General features: G+C 55.9%; 1 protein-coding gene across 3 annotated transcripts in view; it reads left to right on the forward strand.

Annotated features, from left to right (window-relative positions):
* The first annotated feature begins 308 nt into the window (after window positions 1–308).
* The window catches only part of PLEKHG5 (pleckstrin homology and RhoGEF domain containing G5), a 51,243-nt gene continuing 28,280 nt past the window's right edge, over window positions 309–23,271 (forward strand). For 2 of the 3 annotated variants that reach the window (XM_042257337.2, XM_042257336.2), the window contains exons 1-2: window positions 309–1,128; window positions 21,859–21,935. In XM_042257337.2, the coding sequence (XP_042113271.1) occupies window positions 1,062–1,128; window positions 21,859–21,935 (144 nt within the window). In that variant the 5' untranslated portion in view covers window positions 309–1,061. Of the gene's footprint in view, window positions 1,129–20,767; window positions 20,933–21,858; window positions 21,936–23,271 lie in introns of those variants that run through there. The other variant, XM_027975700.2, reaches the window with a different exon arrangement.

Genomic DNA, 23,271 nt, shown 5'->3' on the forward strand with positions numbered 1-23,271 from the left:
ATGTTACATCACTCCTGGACTATCTTTGAGACTCTCTTAGCAGGAAAAAGAATTTTGTTCCCAGAAGAGTACAAATAGAAAGGAAGCCAGCCAGCAGGCGGGGGGTCTGTGCCTGTAACTGCCTTTTCCTGAGTGAGTGCTTGGCCCCTCTGCCCTCGGCCTCAGGGTGGGGCCTGGCAGAGGCAACGAGACTTGGCTGCCAGGCTGAGCCTGAACAGTGGCTAAGATAAATATGGGGCCCATCTGTGCAGTAGAGGAGCCACGTGATGCAGGGCCTCCAGAAAGGTTTGGCCGAGTGAAAGAGTTCCAAGGCTTTGCCAGGGAAAGAAGAGGACAGAGGGTGGGCCGCGGGGTGAGGGAGCAGTCTGAAAGGAGCCACACTTGGAGTAGAGGGGCAGCAGGTCCAGTCTGGAGATCCCGGGAGCTGAGTAAGCAGTCTTGGGAATCAGCTAACAGAGTCAAGCTGGGCAGACAATGTGTTGGGCTGGGAAGCCAAGGGTTGCCATGGTGACTGGCCCCGATGCTGCTGTGGCGCTCAGCAGACTGTGCCTGGGGTATTTCTATGCTTTGGAGCTGGTCACCAGGCTGTGAATGTCAGCCTGGCAGGGACAAGCCACGAACTTTCAGGCCTTCCTCCCCACCGAGGAGTCCAGCCGGGAAGGGTCTTCGCGGTGCTGCTTTCCTGAAAAGAAGGGAAGGCCCCCGCCGAGGGAGCCAACAGTGTGAGAAGTGCGTTCCAGGGAGCACATGGGTACTTGCGGATGGAAAGTCCAAAGAGAGGAAACCGCCAGCAAGAAAACACGGTGCAAACCCCAGCCACCGTGTCTATACGTTAAAACATACAGTGCCCAGGGAGCCTGAGTCGGAGGAGAGGCAGATTGGCAGGGCTGAGAGTTCAGTGGTTTTCTGTGCAGACGACTCAGCTGGTGAAATTAAGATTGGGGCTGAGTTGAGGAGAAGCCCTCCAGGGTTGGGACTGCAGCCGGGCAGAGAGGGACGGAGACTGTGGGTCTAGCACGTGGCTCAAGGGCCAGGCAAGGAGCCACCACCCGAGGTCAAACATGAATTCTGTCCCGACAAAACACGGGTCTCCACCGCACAGCTGGCTCAGCCTCCATTCAGGAACCGGTGAGTATACTTTCTTCCTCTGATTCAGAAAGGAGGGTTGAAGAGGAGCGAGAAAAGGGGATTTGGTGGGTCTTGGAGGGGCTTGGTTATGACCCCTCACTTGCAGAATTCGCCTGGGCCATTTGAGAACCTTTCCTGCAGGCTGGGCGCACATTCTGTCCTAAGGAGTGATTTAATGAACTGAAAGCCTGGAAGGCAGGGTTGGCCATCAGCTCTGACTTAGGTGTAGGGAAAGGAGGCTTTCGGTTTCAGCCATCCGACCCCTGAGAGAAGAAAGAACAGGGTCCCGTGTGAAGAGCTGCTCCACTGGCGGCTGCTAAGGATGGGGGCTGGGAGGGCCTGTGGTGGGGAGGCTCTCCAGCTTCCTCTTCTGGGACGTAAAGGGTAGGTGAGAAAGCAGCCCCCAGACTTGCAAACCTTCAGTTTTGTGCATTAAAGTTGGGTCCCCACTGGCAGGCTCCCGACTGTAGCTTTGTAGGGCTGCAACATTCCTCCGAAACCATCGATATTTGTAGGTTCACTTCTGATGCACGCCGTGACGCATTTTGGCAGTGGGGAATCAGGAAAGGTGTGTGTGGGCTCAAATAGGCTTCTAGCACCCCACCGTCAGAACCCTGGCCTGGGAAACACCCTGTTCCCGGCCAAAGAGAAAATGGCTTGAAGGTGTGTTAGCTGCTGACCTCTCAGCACTCACAGAAGAGCCCTCATTCTGACTTTTGTCTGCTCACCACCCCTCCCCCACCCCCATGGCTGGACCAAGACAGATTTCGGAAGCAGACAGTGAGTCACACCGAACTCTGAGCACCCACTCGGCCTCCCTGCAGGGCCATCCCCTCCCTGGGAAGGGTCTGCACTGCTGGCACAGCCTTCCTCTAGCTCATACCCGCATGCGAAACTTGCCTGCCATTCTGGGGTCTCCGCTGGGGGTGGCCAGAGAGTTAAATGGACAGGTGCCTCTCACGCTAATATATGAGCCTCCAGTGACCCATGTCCAGTTTACTCAAGGTCCATCACGGCTCACTCACTGCAGGGGAAATTGTTTCCAGGCTTGTTACAGCCCCAAATCATGGCTGCCACATGGACATCGGAGAATGGCCCACCCCTGCTGCTTCAGTTTGTTTGTGTCTTTTAAATTAATTAATAATTTTTTTGGCCACACCATGAGGTTAGTAGGATCTTAGTTTCCTGATCGAACCAGGGGTTGAACCAAATCCCCAACAGTGGAAGCTTGGATTCATAACCACTGGACCTCCAGGGAAGTCCCTGATTATGTCTTTAAGCCCCTTACTGATATGTTTTTGATATTGAAGGGCAACTGGTGTGAATTCCCTAGCAGTCCAGTGACTAAGATTCTGCACTTTCACTGCTGGGGATGTGGGTTTGATCCCTGGTTGGGGAAGTAAGATCCTGCAGGCCATGTGGTGTGGCCAAAGAAGGGGAAAAAAACATAGGACCACTAGTTATGCTTTAGCTATATTTCCAAGTTTTAAACAAGCTTTGACGGAATATTTACTGAACTTGTATTAATTGTTGGGCATTGCGCCAGGGGCTGGGCTGGTGGTGATGAGCAAGATAAATGCCCGTCCTTTTAGAATCTAACACTGTGTGCCAAGGACAGGAAAACAGGAAATTGAAAAGCAGTTTGATGTGTATTAAACAGAGCGACGTGACTGTGGGGTAATGGATTCATACATAAGAGAGATTCCTCTTATAACACCCATCTGGGGGATTTTTTTTAAGGAATCACATCACCGAAAGGATACAGTGGTATCAGTTGGGTAAAGACTATGGGTAGAAAGGTTTGATTTCAGGAAGAGAGAAAAGCAGGAGCTAGAAACGGCATTCTGTGCAGCATGATTTGGACACACATTGGGAAGACTGAGAGGTGGGTGGGTTCTTGTGGGTGCTGCGCGAAGGGGGGGAGTATAAAGAAATGGTGCTTGATCCAGAGAGAGAGGATGGTCGAGCATCTTACAGAATTCAGATTTCATCCTTGGGGCGATGAGCATTTAAGCATTTTTATAATAGAGTAGGTAGCATTTTCTCACTTGCATTTTAGAAAATCCTTTTTGATAGTTTGGAGAGTGGATTTGGAGGAGTATGAGGAGGAGAATATGACAGAGAATCAGGAAGCTTCATGGTGGCTCAGATGGTAAAGAATCTGCCTGCATTGCAGGAGACCCAGGTCCAATCCCTGGGTCAGGAAGATCCCCTGGAGAAGGGAATGGCTACCCGCTCCAGTAGTCTTGCCTGGAGAATTCCATGGACAGAGGAGCCTGGCAGCCTATATAGTCCATGAGGTCACGAAGAGCTGGACACAAGTGAGCAACTAACACTTTTGCAATAATGCAAGTGAAAGGTGGTCATTTAAACCGTGTAAGTCAGCATATAATGTAAAAGGTACACACATGCGCACATGCACATGCACGTGTATGCGTGTATATTTTGTTCTGCTTGTGTGTGTGTGTGTCAGACTCTCAGTCGTGTCCATCTCTTTGCAACCCCATGGGGTGTCCATGGACACCTGTCCATGGACTTCTCCAGGCGAGAATACTGGAGTGGGTTGCCATTCCCTTCTCCAGGGGATCTTCCTGACCCAGGGATTGAGCCCAGCTCTCCTGCATTGCAGGCAGACTCTTTACCATCTGAGCCACCAGATAGTAAAGGGAGTATAACAGGGAAGCCCTGTTCTGCTTATGCAAGTAATATATTTTCATTATAAAATTCTCAAACAGTACATAAATGATGAAGCTATAAGTTCTGATTTTCTGTTATTTCCAATTGTATTTCAGATTTTTTTCTCTGAATATATACACAGCGCACATACCTAAATATGCACATATATGTAAAAATGTTGACATGAAATTGAGGAAAATATGCAGTTGCTTTTTCCACTTAATACTATATTTGGACATTAAAAACTGCAATGTATAAAAGTCCACCTCGTTCTCTTTAATGGCTTCATGATATTGATATGTATTGATATACTTAATTTTTAAACTGACCCTCAATGAGTGGACATTTGGGGTTGTTTCCAGTTTTTCACTCCTATAAGTGATGATGTAGTCAGCATCCTTATACCTGTGGACTTATGAAAAGAGTATCTATAGAATACATTTCTGGGTGTGGAATTACTGCGTGGAAGAGGATTAGCATTTTACATTTTTGAAAAATAATTTCATTTATTGGCTGTGCTGGACATTTTGCTTTTTAATAGCTAGTCCCAGGTTGTCATCCAGAAAGCCATTTGTCCCCCAGGAGCAGAGTATTTCAGCCCTTCATGTGCTTTCTATGTCTGGTCATCATCTGTTCAGAGCCTATCCCTGGCACATGAGTGTGGGTTGCTGGATGGGGTCCCCTTACACGGCCTCAGGCACTTCTCTTCTTTGTCCACTCCCATTACTGAAATGCTGTGGCCCTTGGCTGAGGGACAAGGACAGCTGTAGGCTCTGACATCATGCCTCTGAAACTTCCACAGGTGGGGGGCATCAAGGGCACTCCGTGATCCTCCTGTTGTTTAGCCACTAAGTTGAGTTTGTGAACCTCATGGACTGCAGCACACCAGGCTTCCCTGTCCTTCACTATCTCCCGGAGCTTGTTCAAACTCATGTCCACTGAGTCAGTGATGCCATCCAACCATCTCCTCTTCTGTCACCACCTTCTCCTCCTGCCTTCAATCTTTCCCAGCATCAAGGTCTTTTCCAATGAGTCGGCTCTTGGCATGAGGCGGCCAAAGTATTGGAGGTTCAGCCTCAGCACCAGTCCTTCCAATGAATATACAGGGTTGATTTCTTTTAGGATTGACTGGTTTGACCTCCTTGCTGTCCAAGGGACTCAAAGTCTTCTCCAGCACCACAGTTTGAAAGCATCAGTTCTTCGACATTCAGCCTTCTTTATGGTCCAATTCTCACATCCATTCATGACTACTGGAAAAACCAAAGCTTTGACTATATGGATCTTTGTTGGCAAAGTGATATCTCTGCTTTTTAATACACTGTCTAGGTTTTTCATAGCTTTTCTTCCAAGGAGAAAGTGTCTTTTAATTTCATGGCTGCAGTCACAGTCCACAGTGATTTTGGATCCGCAGAAAATAAAATCTGTCTCTGTTTTCACTTTGGGTGACCAACATATCCTGATTTTAAAACTAGAAGCCCTGAAACCTCCCTGCCTGGTGTCCAGTGGCTAAGGTTCTGTGCTCCCAATGCAAAGAGCCCAGGTTCCATCCCTGGTCAGAGAACTAGATCCCACATGCTGGAACTAAGAGTTCATACGCTGCAACTAAGACCCAGCACAGCCAAATAAATAAATAAAAATTACTAAAAAAGAAAACCACTGAAAGTCCTGTGTCCTGGGACTCCTCTTAGTCTGGGCAAGGCGAAGTGGACCTTGGTCACCTTAACTTCAGCACATTATATGTCCTTTCCCCAGGGCCTTTGCATTTGCTGTTTTCTCAGATGTCTGTACGACTAGCTCCTTCACATCAGTCCAGTCTCTGTTCCAACTCACCTTCCTCAGAGAGGAGTATCTTCAATAGTGTGCATACGCACTCACACACACAGATGCACACACACACTCATGGTCAGTCCCTGTCCATTAGCAGATATTTTTCTTGTGATACAAATGAACAGGACCGAGGCAGCCCCTCTCCAGGCCCAATAGGAGGCTCTTCGAGCACCAGCATTCACTGCAAGCCATTACAGCCAGCAGTTGCCCTGCCCAGAAACTGTCTGTAGGCTGGGCCTGCATCCTTGCCTTGGGGGAAAGGAGAGGTCTCTGGCCTCCATGGACCAACAGGGAGACAAAGCCCATCCCAGGCAACCTGGGTCTCTGCAGGGATGTCCAAGGGGATGGCAACAATAGTTTCCAACCATTGGGATCAGCGTTCCAACAATGGGTTAGATATTTTGAAATCCCAGCTGTCCTGGAAGTCTGGCCAGTGTTTTCTGTGGTTGGGAGCCTGGCTCAAACGCCTTTGTTCCTTGGACAGACTTGGCCCTCCAGAGGGCCCAGCCTCTCAGACTGTCTGGCCAGGTTTGAAAGCCTGCAGTGGCCAGCGGCTGGCAGCGAGAGTGGAATGTGGCCACCCTGCCATAGCCACAGACAGCCCTGGGGCAGGCCTCCATTTCCTCCTCTCCCCCCGCCCGCTCCCAGCTGGGAAAACCCTAGCGTACCAGCTGACAGGGCCTGGGTCTAGCTGGGGTCTCTACTCCTCCCATGAGCTGGCCAGGTCTGACCTCAGGCTGGGTGTCCTGGCCACCTTCACTGGACGAAGTTTTGAGGTATTCGGAAGTGGACCCTGTGAGCAATGGTTGGTTATGAACTCATTCAGTCAATGAGCAATCCCCTGGCACCTGCTCTGTTCCAGGCTGGCCTCAGTCCTGTGTTCAGGGGAGGTGGCTCAGACAGAAAAGAATATGCCTGCAGTGCAGGAGACCCATGTTCAGTCCCTGGGTTGGGAAGATCCCATGGAGAAGGGAATGGCAATCCGCTTCAGTATTCTTGCCTGGAGAAGTCCATGGACAGAGGAGCCTGGTGGGCTACAGCCCATGGGGACACAAAGAGTCAGACATGACTAAAGGACTCAAACACACACACACACACAGCTGCTTCAAGGGGCTCTCAGTGCAGAAGGATCCAGGCTGCACCTTTCTGTATGGTCACCTGCAGTAGAGGCTGGATCAAAGAGTTGCCTGGCTGAGGTTGGGGGATGGCTCCACCAGAGAGAAGTGGGTGGGGACAGGTCCAGCAGGGTGTGAGTGGCTATGCCAGGGAGGGTGACCTTATCCCACAGATGGTAGGAAGTGAATTTTTAATCAAAGCAGGGACATTTTCAGATTTGCTTTGTATTCATGCTGTGATTTTTGGTCATTGTCCACTGACTGTGGAGGATGCTTTTCTGGACTAAGCCATTTTAATCCCCACAGCTGCCCTGTGAGTACCATCACTGGATAGATGAGGGAACTGAAGCCCAGAGAGGCTAAGTAAGTTGCCCAAGGTCACACAGCCAGCAGGAGCTGGGATCTCAGCCAGGTGCCAGGCTGCGTTCTGGAGGCCGACTTGGAGGGGCAAGAATGAGACAGGGGGCCTAGACACAGTGGTGATGGCCTGAGTGGGGGCCAGGGCATTCTAGAGGCAGAGCTGAGAATGGTGTGGGCAGCTGGTCCATGGCCAGCTAGCCTGAGGGTGTACTTGTCCCCAGGCTGTGGTGGGCAGACGGGTGGATGAGAACAGTCAGGCCAGAGGCTGGACAGTGGCTAGACCTCCCACCCCTTCCCTCTGGGGAGTTGCCTGGGTCTGAGGGGCCTGTTGTCTGGCTGTCACCCTCCCCCACACACTCAAGAGAGCCCAGGAAGGGACCCATATCCTTGGAGGGCTGTGATCAGTGGGTCCCAGAGTCCCGAAGCAGGGTGCATCTGGGGAGGGGAAGGACCCTGGAAAGGGCCCCCTGAGCCCCCATGTTTCAGTCCAGGGTGCTGGCAGCGATGGGTAGGGAGGGCCATGAATTGACTGTACCCTGGTAGCACGTGGAGCTTGACTATTCTGACCCTGAAGGAAGTAGTGGCACAGGGTGGAGGTGGTGGTGAGGAGACTCTCCCAGCAGCCCCCGCCCATTTCCAAGCTGACCGGGGCAGGTCTCTAGGCCCTCTTGAGCCTCCCTTCCCACTCTGGATGATGGAGAGATAGTAATGCAAAGACAGCATTGCTAAGCGGCTTAAAGGAGATCCATCTCCAGGGCTCTGGGTCCAGGACTTGGTGCACAGAGGGGTTTGGCTGGTGTCAGTGTCCCTGCTGTCTGCCCAGCTGCTGGCTGGAGAACAAGGACTGAGCTAAGGTCCCTGACCAAGTGGGAGCCTCTGCTTCTGGGGGTTAGTGTCAGAGTGCCTGGGAGAAAGATGCACAGGTTACCAGCCGGGGCCACAGGGCCCTCTTCTCTGCCTGGCCCAGGGCTTCCTGCTGGCAGGACTCTCCCCCAGCAGTGCTGACCATCCATGCACTGAGTGCTGGGACAGCCCGTCTATGGGGTATGCTGCAGGGGAGCTGCCCGTGGTGCCCACCCTGGGAATGGAGCGGAAACCCACCACAAGGTCCTTCCTACCTCAGTCCTGTGCTCTGCAAACCCTGTCCTGGGAGCCATCATGCCCCAACAGCTCACAAGTCTCTGTCCCAGCCCCTGGGTCCCCAAGAGTTTGAGAAAGGGCTATGTGGGCCCAGCAGAAGTAGGGGGAGACCCACACTGGGCCAGACTCCTTCTGGTATGGTGTGCGCAGCCTGCTCTGCTGGGGGTGGGACGCAGTAGTCTTAGGCTGCGAAGAAGTGTCTGGGGAGATGGCCTGGGGCCGGGCCTCGCGGAGGCTGAAGGGCCAGGCTGGCTGGCCCTCAGCCAAGTGCCCCGGGGCTCAGCACCTTCCAAACTGAGGGACTCACAGGTGGCTGAGGCTTCAGGCCCATGTATCCAGGCTTCGTATTGGTTTACTGTTTGTCTGTGCCACCCATGCCAACCCCCTACTGTTCATCCCTCCAGCAGGTGCATGCCTGCTGCCTGGGGAGATGGTCTCCATGCCACTCCTGGCCCCGTGAGGAGCCATCCACCCGGCCACTTTGGCCCTGGAGGGTCCTTGGCAGGGGCCTCTGGTAGGTGGGAGCAGACCCTTCTCTTCACCTGGAGCTGGAGGTCTGCTGTGTTATGTCGGGGGTGGGGACACACCTCTCGGGCTGGGGAGCGGGGGAGCGGGGGTGCTGGGGATGGCTAGTGCCAGCCCTGTGCTGTGTTATATAACGGGCCTCTGGCTGGCCGGCCAGACATAATTCCTAACAGGCTCTGCAGTCCGACCTGGGAGCACTTAAGCACGGCACAGTCCGTGAGGCCACTTCTCACGCAAGCCGCACAGCTGGCACTGGGCACCGTCCGGCAGTGTTGGCTTTGTTAGCGGCCAACCCCACCCCACCCCCTCAACTGCTGCTCCCAGACTGCTCTGGGGGTCCAGACAGGCCTCCACACACACCGGAAGGTGGAAGAAAGATGTGGTCACTTGCTCCTGGCGGGCTCCGGGGACAGCAGAGGGTCAGGGAGGACCTTGCCTGGTGAGGGGGAGGGGCAGGGCCTCATGGCAGGATGCAGGGACCACCCCCTAGGTCTTCATCCCCAGGGGGCGAGCTCTTGTTCTCTGCTTGGCCCCACCTGAGCGGGACCTTTTAGAGACAATAGTGTGTGGGAGTGGCTTCTCACCTCACTCCTTTTCACAGATGTGGAAACTGAGGCTTCAGCAAGTGTCATGCCTGGGGCTTCCCAGCCAGTGAGGCAGAGGCAGGACCCCTGGACCTGTCCACTCCTCAGGGAGTTGCCCTCAGCTTTCCTGGTGGGACGGGGTCAGCCAGGGCTGAAGAGGGAGGGGCATCTAGAGGACCCAGGGAGCCCCTGCTCTGTGAATTCAGGAAGGGAAGGTCCCCCCAGGACCAAGGTCTCTGTTGACTGTGGCTGGCTGGGAGGTGGCGGGCATGGGAGTTGACGGCCAGCTTGGGCCACCTGCTCCTCTTCCTCTTTCAGCCCCTTACTCAGCGGGCCTCCCGGGCCCCCTGCTCAGGCCCTCACGTGGCACTTCCGCTCTCAAGGAAACAGCTGCGGTTTGCCAGCGCCTTGACCCCCCTCCCCATGTCCAAGGCCATTGCCAGGAACTGGGTGAAGCAGCCTCAGGTTTCCAACTGCCCATCCTCTGCCTGTCACAGCCCTGGTCCCTGGCCGGTGGGAGCTCTTTACAATAGGGAAAAATCTCTGGGGTCTCCCTGCTTGGGACCAAGGCTCCCCACTCCAAGGGGCAAGCCAAGTAGAGGGTATGAGCCATTGGTCTCCTGGGTCCCCCGGGATCACCCTGTCCAGACGTCATGAGCTTCCAGGAAGAGCTAGGCAGAGAGGAGGACCTGGGACTGTGGGGTGGCGGGCTTCCAGCTCAGGGCCATCTTGCCTCCCTCTGGGCGCAGGGTGCCCCTTCTATACCCTATGACTGCATCATTGAGGGCCTGGCACTGTGGCCTTGCGGTGAGAGCACAGCTCTAGAGTTCACCCCCATTTGTCCCCTGCCAGCTCTGGATGGCCCCTGGCCTCAACCATGACCTCTGACATGGACTAATAGTATAGGCCTCATGGGGCTGACATGAGGATTAAAGGAGATAATGTGTGAACTGTGCTCAGCATGGCATCAGGCCCATGGTGACTCTCATCACTCTGCCCATCTGGGGACAGAGCAGAGTACAAGACAGACATGGGCTTCCCTGGGGATCTAATGGTAAAGAATCTGCATGCCAATGCAGGAGACACAGGTTCGATCCCTGGTCTGGGCAGATCCCACAATTCATGGAGCAAATAATCCCTTGCATAACAACTATAGAGCTGGTGCTCTGGAGCCTGGGAGCTGCACTAACTGAGCCCACGTGCTGCAACTATGGAATCTCGTGCAGCCTGAACTCAGAAATAAGAGAAGCAACCACTGTGAGAAGCGTTCACACTGCAACTAGAGAGTAGCCCCTGCTTGCCACAGCTACAGAAAAGCATGAATAGCAACCAAGACCCAACACAGCCAACACACACACGTATATATACACATCTATACATGTATATACACAGCCAATACACACACATGCATATATAAACAAGAAAAATGAATCCATCTTGCAATGCAGTGGACATGGGTTTGATCCCTGGTCCAGGAAGATTCCGCATGCTTTGTGCAGGGCAACTAAGCCTGTGAACCACAGCTACGTAGCCTGCACTCTAGAGCCTGGGAGCCACCACTACTGAAGCCTGTGTGCCCTTAGAGCCTGTGCTCCGTAACAAGAGAAGCCACCACAATGAGAAGCCCGAGTATCCCAACAAGGAATAACCCCCGCTTGCCACAACTAGAGAATGAAGCAACGAAGACCCAGCGCAGCCAAAAAGAAAAGGAAAGGAAAAAAAAAAAAAAAAAACAAACAGACAGACATGCACACCTCAGCTCCCTCAGAGGTGGTAAAGAGCCTCCTCCCCACGTTTGTAAGCAGGGTTACTAGCTGTCTAGCTTCCTGGTTCCCCCAGACCCAGTAAAAGACCCAGGTGTGTCCACTTGCCTTTGACACCTGCCTTATGGTGGTGGTGGGGGGGGCTGGTGGGCCCCCCTGGGACACTGTGGGGGCCCATTTATTAGCCTGGGTGGGTCTTCCCAGAGCCCCCGGGTGCCTCCTGCTCTCCTGCACAGGGAGGATGGAGGCCAAGCCGGGGATGGGGGCTTCCAGCCTGGACAAGAGGAGTGTGGGTGATGCTCGTGGGAACTGGGGGAGGACATCAGGCAGCAGGACTGTATGAGCCAGGGCAGGGAGGTGGAAAGCAGGAGGCACATTTGAGGACAGAGAGAACCTCTCGGAGGAGTCTGTAGGTGCCCCAGGGAGTGGGAGGGGCACAGCCAGGCCTCATCTCTGCAGCCCCGGGGCCTGAGCACCAGCAGCCCCCAAGCTAGGCCTCCACAGGTGGGTGCATGTTGTAGGGGGCTCCTTGGATTCACCCCAAAGCTGAGAATCAGAAGACATCTCCCCCAGCCCCCTGGCTGTGATGTCCTTGGAGCTCACTGCTTTGAAAACACAGCCAAGTGTAGTAGCACCTCTGGGCCTAGACTCAGGGGGGTCTAGACTGGGTAACTGCTCAGGGACCACTCTGCACTCTGCAACCCCGGCTTCTGCTGGGTGGGCCCTGAGACCAGCCGCGGCTGCCAGGAAAGAATCATCTGACTCCCCCGAGCTCGGTCTGGCACCCCCATGCTGGCCACTTGCCTGTAAACACGAGCCAAGGTGCCCCCCACCTCGTGTGGGCCCAGGCTTCGTGGGAGCCAGTGATTACAGACCAAAGGGCCCGGCTGCATTTGTCTGGCCCTGGCCCTGGGCCGGAGGAGGAGGCGGGTGGGCAGGCAGGCAGGCAGGCATGCAGGCATATGGTTTGAATTACTTGAGCTGCCTCTTGGCACCTTATCCCTCAGCTGGGGGTATGCAGGCTCCCTGGATGGCTACCCCACCACCCTCCCACCCGCCACAGCCCTGGGGTGACCACCCCACCACCCAGAAAGTAGAGCCTTTTGTTGTCAACTCCCCCTGCCTAGGCCTTGTGCCTCTCTGTTGCCAGGTATCTGGTTGGGCAGGAGGGAGCCATCTCTGCCCCCACTCAGGCTAGCTTCTTTGGCACCCTGGAAAGTTGGGGAGCCACGGCAGGGTCACACAGAGCGGGCTCAGCAACGTGGCGGAGGCTGGCTGGGAGGCTGAGCATGGTGCTCTTTCCCCATCCAGCCTGGATCCCCATGGGGCCACTCCTTTGCTCTCTGACCACTGAGCTTCTCCCCCAGGTGGCTGTCTGGGCCCCCAAGTTGGCTTTTATAAAAATATTTACTTGGCTGCACCATGTCTTAGTTGTAGCATATGAACTTTTAGTTGCTGCCTATGGGATATAGTTCTCTGACCAGGAATGAACCTGGGCTCCTGCATTGGGAGCAGGGAGTCTTAGCCACTGGGCCACCAGGGAAGTCCCCCTCGAGTTGACTTTGAAGCCAGATAGTCCTATGTGCAAACTCAAGTTCCGCTCCTTGTTAGCTGAGTCCCAGTTTCCTCATCTGTGCTCTGCCCCACCCAGCTCCTCCACCCCAGCCCTTCCATCTGCGCTGGCCCCCACCCCTTCCATCCTCCCTGCCCCCCACCCCTTGTGCCCACTGGACAGGGGGCTGAGAAGCTCCGTGGTGATGCCTAAAGTCCTTTGCACCCATTCAGCCTGCCCAGGCTCCATGCATGGCGCTACCATCAGTGTAGGTGACATGGTCTGAGGAGGCAGGCAGGGGCAGGTGGGCAGGCTGGAGAAGCTTGGCCAGCCCAGCGAGGGAAGGGCCCTTGGTGAGAGCCGGAAGGGCTGATTCTGGGCCTCGGCCTGGCCCACAGCTCGTGCCTTCTGACCCTTGAAGGCCTCCCCCAGTCTTTGCTCAGGGAAGCTGGGAAACGCCTTGTGCTTCCTGGGGAGGGGGCCCAGTCAGGCTGCTGAAAACAACTCTGGGCTCATTCCATAGCACCCCATGGGTGCTTCCACTCCTCATTAAGAGATCTTGTGGGGTCCAGCTGGGGCTGGGGGCTGGGGTCAGAGGTCAGGGATTGGGGGCTGGAATTGTTCCTGGAGCAGCACATTTTTCTCTTCTGAAAACTTATCTTAGCAAAGAGATCACGGAACAATTGGACTCTTTTCCGGGCCTCTGCGGTCCACAGACGGCCAGCCCATCCCCTTGGTGGGGGCTCCGAGGGGGCCGGGAAGTTGAAATTTGTAAAATGTCTGTAGGAGGGGAAGAAAGGCGCTTTGTGTGGGGCTGGGGCCTTGGCCATTGGTCAGCTCTGAGGCCCCCGGCCACTCCCAGCATGCTCCCCTCCCCGGGGACGGTCGCACTCGCCGGGCCTGAGGCCAGCCCTAGGGTCTCTGCAAGCCCTCTTCAGTCTCTACACCCACTGTGTCCAGGCCTTGGGGACCCGGGGCCCTGGGGTTACCCAGGCTCTGAGGGCACAGGCCTGGGTAGGAAGGCCTGCCCAGACCTCAGGATGTTTCTCTACTGGAAGAAGCGGGGTGCCTACGAGCTGGAGGCCCTGCCTCGGGCCCTGGCCGAGCTGGAGCTGGGGGCTGTGGAGCGCTTCTCCTGGAGCTCCACCTTGGACATCATCGAGGACCTCAGGGGTAGGTGCAGGCCCACTTTTCCAGGAGGGCACTTGTGAGGCTTGGACACCTGGTCTACCTGGCCGCCTCCCTCTGGCCAGAGCCTATGGCACACTCACCATATATGTGCCGCTGCCAGTCACTTACTGAGCAACAGTATGGGGACCAGGCCCCTCCTGAAAGCCACTGCTGGTGGAGGAGAGGTGCTTGAGCTGGAGGATCCAGGGGGGCTTCAGGCCAGGGCGGGCAGCATGGGCCCCACAGCTAGGCTGGAAGCAGGGCAGCTGGGGCTAGGGGCAGCAGTGGCCGGTGCTGTGCTTCAGGCCTAGACTCTGCCTCCACAATCCAGGCCAGGTGGTGGGATGAGTCTTTCTGGAACATTCATGTTCAAGACCCCAGGACATGTGCCATGTCTCCTATTTTCCTCATTGTGGGTGAGGAAACAGAAGCACAGAGAGATTAAGCCCCTCAAGAAGCAGCAACTGGGACCTTCCTGGCAGTCCAGTGATTAAGACTCCACACTTCCACTGCAGGGGGCCTGGGTTCTATCCCTGGTCAGGGAACTAAGATTTCACATGAAAAAAAGATTAAGACAGCATAGGCGGTGGGGGATGCTGAGCCCGACGGACTGTTTGGTGCTGAATTGATGGGGATAATGATACCTGTGGCATTGTGGGGTTGCTGAGGGGACTACCTGGGGTGACACATGGAGCCCTTCAAACGCTGCCTGCCGCAAAGCAAGGGCATGGTCCTGCCCGGCTGTTATCATGATCATTTAATTGCAGCCTGGCAGAGCGTTCAGCCTCAGGCCAGCACCTCCGATTCACCTCCGATTCTGTAGGGACAATTCAGTGCCCAGGACAAAGGGAGTCCAGGTCTGGCCTGCAGAAGCCAGCAGGGCATGGCGTCTCAGGCCTCGGCCCTTTTCTCTGTTGGCTTCGTCTCAGGCCCCAGGCTCTGCCCCCTTCTCCAGGTTGCAGACCCAGAGGAGCGGGAACCTTTCCCAGCCTGGCATGGTCCATCCCTGCAGCCAGAAGGCTCAGAATGTGATGGGTGGGCCTGGGATCCGCCATGGACAGAGATCATGTAGGGTGTGGGTTCAGCAGGCAGGGTGGTGCTGCTCCCAGAGGGGAGACTGGATGCCTGGTGGGCATAAATGACAGGTGTCCTGTCTGTGAGAAGCCCTGTTCGGCCAGCTGTCCTATTGGCCAAAGTGGATAGGAGGATGTGGCTGCTGGGAGAGGTGGGGTGGGCAAACTGCCCACCTGGGGCCCAGGATCATAGGCACCTGTGCAGGAGGCTGGGAGGGAAGCAGGGGGAGGCGGGAGAACTGCAGGGGAAGGCTCGGGCCAGCTGGGCAGAAAGTTTACTGTCTCTTCCAGCCCAGCCGGGCACCGTTCTAGAACCAGAGCGTGGGTTGGGGGCAGTAGCACGGGGTGCAGTCTGAGTCCTGTCCCCTTGTCCTGCTTCAACTGGCAGGTTCCTATCCACAGAGGCAGGGAAGGTGGCCAAGGTCTGGCTAGAGAACAGACAGTCCCAGACACCAGCCGAGGAGGCCCAGCAGGGGCCAGATCCCCCCGCTTCTTATTGGGTCTCTGGGTCTAGTCACTGCGGAGTGCCAACCAAGCTTTGCTGCTGTTGGGCCATCCCCAGGGCTCTGGAGCAACCTCTGTGAACCACCTCCCCTTCCCCCAGCCCCTCCAGCCAGGGCCGTCTCCAGGGTCCCACGGCTAGCATTTAGAGGGGACGTGCCCCATGCCAAGGCTTCCCTTGGCTCCTGGCATCTCCATGCCCCCTCTTTGAGGCAGGGACGATTCCTGCAGTCCCCTTTGCTCTGAAAGGGTAGTCAGCGCTCAGCAGCGTGCTGAGTGTTGGTGTCCAGATCCACAATGCCACAACTCCCGTCCTCTGCCTTGGAGCCGCAGGACCAGGCCCTGTTCACTGTCACAAACCCCTGCCTCGTGGCCCCAGCACATGGTGGGTGGGTCACAGCGTGTGAGCAGGCCTCACGGGTGAGCTGAGGCAGGCGAGTGGGAGAGCCGGGCACACAGCTGTCTGTGTGGGCTCTGTCCTCTGCATCCAGCCAGTGCCTGGCCTGGGCCCATCAGTGGTGGGCTGTGGGCCTCAGCTCCGGCTCAGCCCCGCGATGAGGGGGCGGTGGGAAGCTTATGCACGGAGCGTGACTGTCCTGAACTGGAATCTCACACCAGTTTCTGCAGTCCTGCTCCTGTTCCTCCCTCGGCCACTCTCAGTTCCTCCAAGGACCTTGGGGAGGAAGTCTGTGGTGGTGGACAAATGTGCAGGTGCCCACAGCAGCCTCGGCCACAGGAAGTGGCTGGCCAGCCCCAGGCTTGTGTGCAGGAACTGTGTGGACAGTTTCTGTGGCCTCAGAAAGGAATTCTGATGTGTCCTCCCATGTCTTCTTACTGAGTCCAGGCATGCGAGTAGGCAGGGCAGAGGATGGGGGTCTCTATTTTCAGGAGGCGATGCCATTGTTCTGGGCTATAGTCAGGAACAGCATCAGAGGCCATGGTCCAGGTTCCTCCTCCAGCTGTTCCCCACTTGACTGCCCTACCACACGAAGCTACACGGGGCTTTCTTTCTCAGGCCGCTATGATGCTCTGACCAGTATCTTCGGTTGGGAGAGGCGGGGGGTTCCTGAGATCAGTAGGCATTTGCTCAGGACACACCCCTTTGGCTCTTGGGCAGCTTTGGGTCATATCTTGCCCTTCTGCAAGCTGCCCTGATGATGGGGTTCAGTTCTGGCCGAGCCCGCAGCAGCTGCCCAACCAGAGACAGGCTCCCAGGAGGGCTGGGTTTGCGTGGGAGGGGGCATTCAAGGCCACAGCTGCTTCCTGGGAGGGGCAGCCTTTGCCTGGCCAGGCTCGGGATTGGGAGCTGCTGGGTAGGAAAGCTCTGTCTCCTTGAGACAGAAGAGTTCATGGTGTCAGGGGAGACTTACAGGTAAGGGGCTCCCCTGAGGAATGACAAGTGTGATTTCTTGTACACTTGTCTCAGCCTAGAGCCAACTGGGAAAGGGAAAACTTATGTGACAATGAAGAGATCAGTTCACACGTGCTAAGCACATATCTGTGCCAGGAACCATGGGGCACCATAGGGATTGTGTGGCCTAATAGTTAAGAGTACAAACTTGGAGTTTTATGGTTCTAGGCTCAAGTCCCAGGCTCATCTCTCACAAGCTGCCTGACCTTGGGCAAGTTGCCCAATCCTCTGAGCTTCAGTTTCCTCACCTGTAAAATGGGCATGACCATCAAACCTCCCTCTTTCAATTGTTTAGAAAAGTGCTAGCCCCTAGAACTTTCATTGTTTACTTTTTTTTGGCCACATGTGCACTTCGTTTCAGTGTGCTGGCTTCTCTAGTTGCAGAGCACTGGGTCCGTAGTTATGGTGCATGGGCTTAGCTGCCCCGTGGCATGTGAGATCTTCCTGGACCAGGGATTGAACACATTTCCTGAATTGGTAAGCAGATTCTTAACCACTGAACCACCAGGGAAGTTGCTTTCATTTAGATTTTTTTTACTACTCATATTTAAAAAATACAAAACAGGGAATTCCCTGGCGGTCCAGCGGTTAAGATTCTATGCTTTCACTGCTGAGGGCTAGGGTTCCCACAAGCAGTGCAGCACAGCTAAAAATAAATAAAATAAAACATATAAATAAAAAGGCAAAACAAAAACAAGCAAGTGAAATGAATTCTAATAATACAATTTATTTAATCTAATAAATTCCAAAAACATTACCATTTCAAAATATAATCAGTATAATTAGTACAAAAAAATCATCAATGAGATTTTTACTTTCTTTTTTTTTTTTTGCACTAAGGTTTCACATGCACAGCACATCTGTGTGGACGAGCCCCTTTGCACATGCTTAGTAGCTGCAATGGCCAGCGGCTGATTTTTAGGGTTAGACTATGCTGCAGAGGGTTTGACTCTGAAATAAGACCATGTGGGATAAGCACACAGTGCCCTATGGGTGCCCGGAAGTTAGAACTATTGCTATCGGCAGGTGTTTCTGGAGTGGTCCAGTGGGGAAGACAGGTCCAAAGTCAATTCAAAGGCCCATCCCAGGACAATGGGATTGAAGAGGGAGTAATTCATTTGGAATTTGGATGTTCTGAGATCCAGGGGCCTTCCGATGTTCTCTGTATTCGACTTGGGCCTTCGACAGTGGGCAGGGTGTCAGTAGACAGCAGACTGAGATGAGAAGGATATGGCAGGGGCAGAGGAACAGAACCAGGAAGGGCTGGGCCAGGGTCAGAAGCTCATTTCCGTCCCAGGAACCCCAGTGAGTAACAGAGGGAGGGGGTTGAGGTGAGGCGATAGGGAGTGATGGGGACTATGGAGGGTGGAAGGGTGTGTCCATCTCAGGCAGACACAATCGGGGCACTGGAGCCATCAGGAATATGGGTCCGGAGCTGCCAGGCTCCTCTGGTTTGTTCATGGAAGCCAGAAATCTGGATTTTTATGTGAAATTTGACTTTTTAAAGTTGGCAACCAAGTCAAATTCTTTTGAAGCACTGTGCTCGGCCAAACAAAACATGTCTGCCGGCCGGCTTCTGCCCAGGCGCCCTGTCGGCCAGTTGTGGTGGAGACCGTGTTGGAGGAGAAGGGAAAACGGCATCGTGTGACTAAGATAGAGGGTGGGGGATGCTGGCGTGTGGGTTGGTCTGCCTGGCGGAGGGGCCCTGACTTTCCCGAGGAGGATGGAGAGCCACAGAGCCCATGGAGGCCGGAGAGCCACAGAGCCCATGGAGGCCAGAAGGCAGCTGGGCTGTTTCAGACTGAGAAAGAAAGACTCTGGCACCTTGGGATGGGCGACAGGTTCTAAGTTCCAGGTCTGCCTGGAGATGGCTAAGGGCCCGCAGCCGGAGACCCACACAGGCTGACTCAAGTCAGAGTGGTATTCCCAGGTGGGGACCCTGAAGGGAGAGAGAGCAGGAGGTGGAGGCAGCCCCCAGGAGCTGCCCCACGGTCATAGCCTCTCAGCTCCAGGGCTGTTTCCACTGACTAGCTGCTCCTATGGGTCCCCTTGGTCTTACTCCCCATTAACAGGGACTCAGATACACAAGCAGATCTCATCTGGCTGAGTTCCCCAGACTGAGGAGGGTGCATGGGAAACTCCCCCAGAGTTGGCTGAGGCCTCCAGGTTCCTGGAAGCCCAAGTGACAAAGGGGATGTTGCTGGGTGGTGGAGAATGGCCATGCTTTCCACCCCACCCTGAAGCCAGCTACATCCTGGCAGGCAGGGCTTGGGCAGGGCCATCAGGGTCCTCCTAGGGCTGTCTCCCACCTCAGCTACCTTTGCCCCCAAGCTAGAGTCAGGACGGGCGTCCTTGGCCCTTCACACAGCTGAGGAAGCAGAGATTCCAAGAGGGATATCAGAACTGTGTGATTCTCTGAGTGAGGCGGGGCTGGCCTGAGAGTGCTGAGAGTTAGCGGGGTCCCTTCTCAGAACCCCAGGCTCACACTCACCAAGAGCAGACTGGGGGACACTGTACCATCGCTTCCCTCTCACCCTGGAAGCTTCGGGACACTGATGGGTGGAGCCCTTTGTGCAGCTGTTCTTGCACACAGCCTCCTCCTCTCAACAACCCCCTATGCTGCTTTCCAAAGGGCCTTGCTGCCCACTGGGCCCCACATGAGCTCCTCAAGGTTTGTCAGGGTCACCAATGGGTCCCCAGGGCCCAGCTCAGGGCTAGACACAAGGTAGGCCCTCCAAGGACTTACTGCATGTTTGCTGAGTGAATCCAGAGAACCCAGAAGACCTGGGATCCGTCACTGTTCCCTCCGCCAAGAGTGTGCGAGGGAAGGGGCTGGGTCTTGGTCACCCGTGAGTCCCCAAGGGTCAGTCCATGAAAGGGGGCAGACACCCTACTCCCGTTGGGGAAGGGACCAGGGTCGCCTTTGGGAGAGGGACCTGGGCCCCAGGGGAAATTTCCATACCTGGGGTTCATCTACCCAGGGCCCCCCAGCCCCACCTCCAGGTGCAGTGGGGTCTGGGCCGGCTTAGGAGCACGCTGAGTCCCTTGGGAAAGTCTTTGCAACCTCCCCAGGGCTCCATTTCTGTAGTTAAAAGTGTTTTGTAATGATTAAGATGCTATCCAAGTATCTCGTGATGCTATTTACATAAACTACAAGATCAGGCAAAACTAATCGAAAGAGAGATCAGGACCGGCCGCTCAGAGGGGAGAAGCTGACAGCCCCCACGAGGGAGACTTCCACATCGGGGCTGGTGATGCTCTGCTTCTTAACCTGGGTGCTAGTTATTTTGCACGAATACGTTTTTGTTAAAATTTTATTGAGCTGTGTACTCATGAGAGCTGCACTTTTCTATACCTATTTATTTTACACTTTCATAACGTTTTTAAAATGCTAAACAACACCAAGATCATAGTAATAAAACAGCATTAGTTTCCAGGTCCCCTCCACTTATGGAACCCTTACCCCATCCCTGAGAGCATCTCTAAATGAGAAGAGAGGCCTCTGCTGGGGGTGGGTGGCAAAGGAAACCGGGAGCTGTCCTGACCTGCGTGCCTGTCTACAAGAAGGCATCATTTCCACTGAGATGGTACCTTTCGGACGAGGAGAAATACCAGAGCTGTCTAAAATGCCTTCATTTCCACTTTGCAGGAGATTGAGAAAATGTCTCCCGACCACATCAAAAATAGAGGTGTTTTCTTTCGAGGTGGCTGGGAGGCTTGAGCAAGTGTGGGGAGTGGAGGGATGGCGTTTAGTCACACCCACGACTTTTCAGAGAGAGGGGGAGGGTGAGCCGCGTCCTCCCGGCCGATGCCCCGCGCCGCCGGGTGCAGGCTCTGCCCAGCGGGGCGCCGGGAGGAGGGGCGCGGGGGGCGGGGCGCAGGGTCCCGCCCCGTAGGCGGGGCTGCCACTCCGCTCCTCCCACCGCCCACCTGCCCCGCCCCGCCTCTCACAGCCGAGGGTCCCTCGGCCGCAGCGCTCCGGCCTCTCCCCAGGCACTCTGCCGGCGCCCGCCCCCACCCCCGCCTCCATCGCGCTCGCCCCCCGCGCCGACCCGCAGCGCCCCCAGCCCCTCCCGCGTTCCCGGCCTCCCCACGCCTCCTCTATGGGTGAGTGCGGGGCCCCCTGCCCGGCCTGGCCCCGCCATGCAGGCCGGCTGGCCTGGCCGCCTCCGCGCCGGCTCGGGGAGGGGCGTTGGCGAGGGGCATCGCGGGCCGGTTGGGGAGTTGGTGGGGGTAGGGGGGAGATCAAGGACAGGGCAGGACCGGCTCCTTCCCCTCAGCAGGCAGGGGCTCAGCCCGCCCCCTCCTCTGGGGAAGGCCTGCTTGAGATGGGAGGTAGACGCCGGTCTCAGAATCAGGGCTGTGGGGGTCCAAACTCTGTCCCCATGTCAGGGCGCGCTTCGTCACCCCTTCCCCTGGCCCTGCAAGCTGGCCGGGGTGGGCAGCCTCTTTGCCCCCTTTCCCTGTCCCCTCTGCTGCTGCACCCCAGGAAGAGGGGCAGCTTGGAGGGGGCCAGGTTCTGGGTCAAAGATGGACAGCTGGTGAAGGGACCACCCCAGGTTCTTGCGAGGGAGACCATCCATAGAGGCTGCAATGTGGAGGGAAGGAGTAGGAAGGGATCTGGGACCCCTGGAGTCCCCCTTTCCCCTCACTGTCTTGCAGGAATCCCCCAGGAACCCTGGGGCCCCAAGGTCACTGAGCCACCCCCCTTTCCCCTCCCCACCCCCCATCAGTGGGACAGAGAGAGGGAGCAGTTCATTTCCAAAGATGTTTTCTCCCCCTGGAATCTGGATAATTTCCCTAGGGAGCTGCAACAAGAAAAGGGCTCTGCACACAGATTCCTGTGCAGATAAGTTGGCATTTAAAAGAGAAAGGGACACTGCCCTCCTTTGAAGGGTGCATTGAGGAGACCGCCCCACCCCGTCCTCTGGTCGGGAGGCTCCTGGGCCCTGGGGAGCCAGGGTGCCTCTGCCTGGGGCGCACCCTCCCTGGGCCCCGCCCAACTAGTAACGCTCCTCTCCTCTCCTTTGCAGAGGACCGGAGCCTGGAAGAAGAGAAGGGACTGCGTTGCCAGAACCCTGACTGCATGGACAAGGGCCGGGCTGCTAAGGTAGGGAGGCTGCTGGGCCTGGGGGCCGCTGGGGCAGAGGGGGCAGGATGCTAACCACCCCCTCTATCCAGGCCCGGAAATCCATGGGGCCCTGGCAAGGGTGCAGCTGGCCTGGCCATAGTGTGGCCTGAGTTCAGGGGTGGGCAGGGCTGCTGGATGGCTGGTTTAGGAGGCAGAGGGGCTGACCTTGGTTCAGAAAGAGCAGAGTTGGGGGGGACTTCTATGAAGGCAGCAAGAGCAGGGGTGCCTCAAAGCCCTTTCTTGCCCTGCGGTCCTTAGAGCCCTGAGGTGACAGGCACTGCTGCTCAATGACACTGATGAGGAAGCTGAGAATCAGCAAGCAGAGACACCCCCCGACCCTGCAACCAAGGTTCCGTTCCAGTGCCCCATGGGCACTCTTCCTGGGCCACCAGGCCACTCTTCAGGCCTGGGCATGGGTCAGGGACACTATGGGACTTTGTGACAGTGACTGCAGGCCTGGGGATGAGGAAGGGAAGAGGGGGCCCACTGGTCCTGGAGTGTCAGGACTTGGGAGCTAGGAGTGGACAAAACAAGAGGGATACAGATAAAAATGATGGGGGCCTTCTGCCTGGTCTATGCTGGGCCCTGTGCCTCATGTGCTGTTTGTGGCAGCTCTGCTGGGAAGGTTGGGTCGTTGCCCTGTTTTCCAGATGAAGATACCAAGGTTCAGAGATGTCCTGTGACCTGGCCAAGGCCCCACAACTCAGGAGAGACTGAGCCAGGGTTGGAACCTGGGTTGGGCCCCTCCCCGAACACATTTGAGGGACAGTAGTGGTAACTGCCGCAACTTACCTTGTCACCCCGAGCCCTGAGGACTCTTTATCCCCTCCCTCTGGCCTTCTGACAACTGTCCCATCATTATTCTTATTTACAGTGGAGAGGTAGCGGGTCACCTGAGAATGCATCTTTAGGATGCGGGAGAGCTAAGATTCGAACCCAGAACCCTGATCTGTGTGGTGCCAGAGCCCTGTTCCTAGCCACTGTGCAGCTCAGCTCTGCAGCTGCAGAAGATTAAAGATGCCGCCCCGTTACACCCTTCCACCCGGACACAGCCACTTACATTCTGTACAGGAAGACCATGGCTGGAAGGAACGTGGAGGGCTGTTCTGGGGGTGGGGAGAGGAGGGGGAGGCTTCCAGTTGCCGTGGCCACCGGCAAGGGGGCGGCTGTGATGTCAGATGCAATCTGCTGGCACGGATGGTGCCTGGCATCAGGGCTCTGGTGTTGGCTGGCTGCCTCTCCCCCATATGGGGGCTCCTGGCAACAAATTGGCCCCAGCTACCCTCAGTTACATCCTGCCAGGGGACTGTGAAGC

Source organism: Ovis aries, chromosome 12, assembly GCF_016772045.2.
Source record: "Ovis aries strain OAR_USU_Benz2616 breed Rambouillet chromosome 12, ARS-UI_Ramb_v3.0, whole genome shotgun sequence".
Taxonomy (NCBI): domain Eukaryota; kingdom Metazoa; phylum Chordata; class Mammalia; order Artiodactyla; family Bovidae; genus Ovis; species Ovis aries.